Here is a 5,597-nt window from a genome sequence, read left to right as displayed (position 1 = left end):
TCCTTTGATCTAAGAAGTGGGAGAAAAAAAAAAATAATAATAATAATAGGTTCGTATCCTCTGAATCGAGCTGCTTTGAGACCGATAACTTGCCCTCCTCTCTCTCTCTCTCTCTCTCTCTCTTTTATTATGTTTCAGGTATATTTCCAAATTTACACACTTGACTTATTTCAATCATGACGTGGCGTTTGTGTGTTTTCAGAAGTGTGTGTGTGTGTGTGTGTGTGTAGGAACTCATATGACATTCTCCACACACACATGACTTCAATCCATAGTAATATTTTTATTTTTTCTCTGTTGCAGGTGTGTTGTATTGGTGTGTGTTGCAGGTGTGGAAGCCAGCGTACAGGTCGCCACAATGGTCTGTTCCCTCAAGGCTATCGTTGGGTGTGGCATCTTCCTGGCCATTATTGATATCGTGAGTATCTACCTCCTACCTACCTGTTCACACCTGCCATAATGACTTACATGATTATTTTGGTCTCTCTCGACCTCTCTAAATCTTTCTTGACCTCTCTCGAACCTCTCATAACCTCTCTATCAACCTCTCTCTCGACTACATTCATGGATTGAAGTGGGCTTCTGGCTACAGAATTCGTAACTACTTCTATCTGTCCCAGGAACTCAAAACAGCTGTGTGTCAGAACAAGATCTACGTTTACGACCAGAGTGAGTACCTTCTTCCTGTGTGTGTGTGGATGATCGTATGTATGTGTGTGGACTATCGTATGTGTGTGTGGATGATCGTATGTGTGGATGGATGATCGTGTGTGTTTGTGTGTCTGTCTGTGTATAGAAAAATATTATATATACTTGTAGTCATTTGTTTACATTACATCAGCTGATATTTGTTTACTTTTCGACAGTGTTTACTTTAAGGACGTACATTGGCTTGGGTGAAGGTGCCATCACTCCACTCTTTGACATCATCTACATAATCGCACTTATAAAGGTAACTTACAGTCTACTTGCAGTCTATTACAGTCTAGTACAGTTATTCATGTGTTTATTTAGATACAGTTAAGTTACAGTCTAGTATAGTTATTTGTGTGTTTATTTGGATACAGTTAAGTTACAGTCTATATACCAGTCTATATTACAGTTTAACATAGAATTAATTTACGAAAATATCTAATTATTAATCAGAATAAATCATAAACTAAAAATAATATCCTTCGAAGGTTAGTTAGCTAAGGTCCTGGGATAAATACTCAACTAAAATAAACAGCTTTTAAAATATATTCTCGTTAATGTTTTTAGAGTAAAGAATAAATATGAACATTAAATTAATCTTCCTTGTCGAGGCATCGCGCCATCCTAACCACACAATATTATATCCTTTGAAAACACTAAGATATTGTAGTTCTTTTATGAGTTGGTACCCAGGGAGAGGGAGGATGGGGTATAGTTCCGTAGTTGGGGTAGTCTGGGTGGTGATTTGTAGGCTAGACCTTCAGTGACGTAGTTTTTGTGGGTAGTTACGCTGTCGTGGATGTGAGTTGGTTTCTAGGACGTGTGTGTGTGTGTGTGTGTGTGTGTGTGTGTGTTTCTGGGGAGGAGGAGTGTTTAAAGACTTTTTTATATGTTGGAGTCTCTCTCTTAATTAAACACACACACACACACACACACACACACACACAGACAGACAGTCTTACCTTCAACCTTGAGCCAATATCTCTTCTCAAATTATATATAAAAATAATCCCACACGACCCACATACATACAGCGACATTCTCTCAACCCGAGTCGTAAAATGTTCGAATGTGTGTGGCGCAATAAACGTTCTTGGAGGTTGGGTTAGTCTGTGTTATATTACTGTGTGTAAATAGATCAGTGATAAGGTAGAAATTAATTTACTTGAGTTTGTCCTTTGAATGTTTTTTCGTTTCTGTGTTTCTGTGTGTTGATGTTCTTTTGTTTTTTGTTTTGACTTGTAATTTTTTTATGTTTCTTGTTTGTCTTTTGTTTTTATAGTATTTATGTTATGTTTTTCTTGTTATTCTCTCTCTCTCTCTCTCTCTCTCTCTCTCTCTATATTTGTCTCAACCAGTCAATATTTCCTTCTCATCTCTCCTCACTCACTTCTTCCTCTCACATCCCTCCCCTCTCCTCCTCCTTCCCACCACTTACCTCCCTCCCTCTCAACACCTCCCACACCTCCTCCTCCTCAACACCTCCACACCCTCCTCCCTCTCCACCACCCCTCATCCACTCCTCCTCCATAGCCATGGCTCACCTGGTTCTGGCTCCTGAAGTCCTTCGGTGTGATGGGCATCAACGTCTTCTATATCAGCTCCTGGTTGGTCCGACGAAAGAGCTTCGCCCACATCTCTTTTGATGAAGATTCTAAGGTAAAGTTCTACCTCCCCCCCCCTCTCCCTTTCTCCCTACGTCCGTCAGTCCGTCCTTCCCTCCGTCTGTCAGGCTACCAGTGAGAAAGAGTGTATGTATGTATGTATGGATGGATGTATGTGTGTGTGTATATGTATATATATATATATATAGATATAGCAGGCTCCACATATATGACAAATCACAACTGTATATAAATTTTCATAAGTTTACCCTCAACTGAAATACGTTTTCCATGTAAAATTTTTAGGGCGAACTAACGTATTAAAGACGTCTTTATATAATTGATGAAGAATTCTCTTTTTGATGAATCATTAACAACAAGAGAAAACGGTTAAAGAAATAATTAATAAAAGAAAAGGTTACCATAGTGTTATTGTAGTCCCTCTTACAGTAGATTTGTGATTGGCTGTAGAGTGCCATGACGTAATAGTCCATTTTAGTCTTGTGATTGGTGTCATGTGTCGTGATCCATGAACGCCATAGCCTCTAACACTCATGATTGGTGTATAGAGTTTGTAGTGATTAGTGACATCATAGTCCTTAAACTCATGATTGGTGTTATGTGAGGTGATCCATGACGTCATAGCCCCTTTTAGACTCGTGATTGGTGTAGAATGTGAAGGGATGAGTAATAATGACGTGTTCCTCCCACAGCACTACGAGCAACTGTTCCGTTTGACTGGCATTGGTCTCACTCTGGCTCAGCTCGCCATCACCGTCATCTTCTGCATCATTGCCGGCATCTTCACATATAAGGTAAGTTTCTCTCTCTCTCTCAGTACCTCTATATATAACGATTGCATCCACATATCAACCTCTCTCTCTCTCTCTTTTAAACCCATATTTATCACATTCTCCTTCTTCCTTCTCTCCTGTAGGTGGCTGAAGAGAGAACCCGCAGCAGGAAAAGCTTACACCACGGCGCCAAGTTCCGGTCGAAGAAACACCACTCGTCGTCAGCACCGCCTCTTGACTCCTACGATGCTGACGATAGCGCCTCCATCGTCCGGGTCACCATGGACGAGCAGTTTATGAACCAGGGTCTCCATGATAGCACTAACAAACTGCCAATTTCTGGTTCAAACGGCAGTATTGATCAAGTTGGGAATTCAGATACAATCAGACAGCCTACTAGTGTCTAAATGTCTTTCTTAAGGTGTCTGAGTGTCTGTGTCTAGCCTGTGTAGTATCTAAAAGTGAATCTGGATATTATTGCCTCTATGTCTCAGTGCTGGATTAGACAAGGAGGCTAGAAATGTCTTATGTATGTCTAAAGATAAGCTTCCAATGTCTAAATATGTCTGAGAACGCAATGTTAAGACAAGTTATCAGCATTCAAGATTGTCTATGAAGTTAATTTGTTCCATTCATCATTATTATCATTACCAGTTATCTTGAGGAAGGATATCAACCTCCTCCTCCTCCTCCTTCAGTTAGGATATCAAGTATCCTATCTAAAACTCCTCCTCTCTATCCTGAAACATTTATATCATGGCAGGATATAGGGAGCTCCTGCCCTCACCTCATCCTTTAGTAACTAGGATACTCATCACTCCTATAACAGCCTACTCTTCGTTGTTGTGAATCTCCCTAAAGTGACTTGGATGTTGTGGAGCGAGACAATGGGGGAGAGAGAGTGAGGGAGAGAAAGAAAGAGAAGATAAAGAAGGAGAGAGAGAGGGAAGTGGGGAAGAGACAAAGAGAGAGAGAGACAAAATATTCTAAGTTGGGTACATGTGCCAAAGTGCTGAAACCCTGGCCGGAGTGAGCCCAAGTTGGTCATGTTAAATAACTATTACATTCATGTTAGAAATATAATTAACTCATTATAGTTAAAATTATAGTCTTAGTGGTAATTTTAACTCCATGTTGGCTATCATCTGAACACGTTAGCTAATCAGAGAAGTCCTTATATCTCTTCTACATAAAGGGGATATAAGAATTCCATCTCTCCTCTTAACCCTTACCCGCCGCCTCGTGTTGTGTCGGAGTAGTCAAGACAATCTATGAGGTGCTACTATGTATATATTATTATAGGTGTATATAATTATAAACTATATGTATATTTTTGGAGAACAACACTACACTATAACCCGGACAGAAAAGCAACAGTGAGAATCCGGATTGAAAGAACACGTGAGGATAATCCGGATGTGTTTACTCGAACGATTTATTTACATTTTCATCAGAATACTTTTCATTTTTTTTTTTGCCTACTTTAAGGTATTATATATTGTCCTTATATATGTCCAGCTCTTCCCTGTATAAAAATGTTGGATACTATATATATAGGCGACATTTTATAAGCTGTTGTGGAGCTGCAGAAGAGAATTTGTATTTTGTTGACGTATAAACGAACCTCTTTTTTTAAATAATGTATTTTTTAATAAACAAATTATGTATATTTTTTGTTATTTTTGTTATTTTTGTCCTGTTGTTATTGTATATAAGACAAGGAAAGATAATTGATAAGAATAGTTGACAAAGAGAGAGAGAGAGAGAATAATCAACATAAACAAACAAACAAATTTTTAACCAACATTTCTATTTATAAATAAGAAATATAATAACAAAATAAACTACAATGAGAATAAATCACATTATAAAAGTAAAAACTATTCCAATCAAAAATCCAATCACTAATTAAGACAATACAGGTATGCTATGGGAGGTGTGTTACAGGTATGGCTGTAAACCCCGTATAAAAATTATTGTACCTGTAATTTCCTCATTAACCTGTACTGTATATCTACCTTCGTGTTTACCTTTAGGTATTGTCTCTGAGTAAACTTCCTAAGCAAACAATTAATTTTGTACATGTTTTGACGATGTCAGTTTATATTCAGAGTCTCTCACGTGTAAACAAACCCAGCAGCTTACATTAAGGGTCCTTTAAGAGTTTAGATGAAAGGTCCCTCTTATATAAAGGATCCCTGGACATGGTAAACAAACCCAGAAGCTTACATTAAGGGTCCTTTAAGAGTTTAGATGAAAGGTCCCTCTTATATAAAGGATCCCTGGACATGGTAAACAAACCCAGAAGCTTACATTAAGGGTCCTTTAAGAGTTTAGATGAAAGGTCCCTCTTATATAAAGGATCCCTGGACATGGTAAACAAACCCAGAAGCTTACATTAAGGGTCCTTTAAGAGTTTAGATGAAAGGTCCCTCTTATATAAAGGATCCCTGGACATGGTAAACAAACCCACAAGCTTACATTAAGGGTCCTTTAAGAGTTTAGA

At 38.4% G+C, this 5,597-nt stretch overlaps 1 protein-coding gene across 1 annotated transcript; it reads left to right on the top strand.

The window, feature by feature from the left end:
* The first annotated feature begins 601 nt into the window (after positions 1-601).
* LOC121873675 lies at positions 602-4,760 on the top strand. Its single transcript, XM_042377354.1, has 5 exons — positions 602-669; positions 867-952; positions 2,222-2,352; positions 3,011-3,112; positions 3,235-4,760. The coding sequence occupies exons 3-5, from the start codon at positions 2,269-2,271 to the stop codon at positions 3,496-3,498; spliced, it is 450 nt and encodes a 149-aa protein (XP_042233288.1). The 5' UTR covers positions 602-669; positions 867-952; positions 2,222-2,268; the 3' UTR covers positions 3,499-4,760.
* Positions 4,761-5,597: the final 837 nt, after the last annotated feature.

This window comes from Homarus americanus, unplaced genomic scaffold (genome assembly GCF_018991925.1).
Source record: "Homarus americanus isolate GMGI-L3 unplaced genomic scaffold, GMGI_Hamer_2.0 scaffold43895, whole genome shotgun sequence".
NCBI classification, from domain to species: Eukaryota; Metazoa; Arthropoda; class Malacostraca; order Decapoda; family Nephropidae; genus Homarus; species Homarus americanus.
Note: the sequence above shows the minus strand (reverse complement) of the source record. Positions and strands in the feature narration are given on the sequence as shown.

Bases quoted from the DNA above. Each gene is read 5' to 3' on its own strand.
- LOC121873675 (XM_042377354.1), top strand. From the start codon at position 2,269: ATGGGCATCAACGTCTTCTATATCAGCTCCTGGTTGGTCCGACGAAAG. The intron at 2,353-3,010 runs GTAAAGTTCTAC...TTCCTCCCACAG, and splicing joins CTTTTGATGAAGATTCTAAG to CACTACGAGCAACTGTTCCG. The intron at 3,113-3,234 runs GTAAGTTTCTCT...TCTCTCCTGTAG, and splicing joins CCGGCATCTTCACATATAAG to GTGGCTGAAGAGAGAACCCG.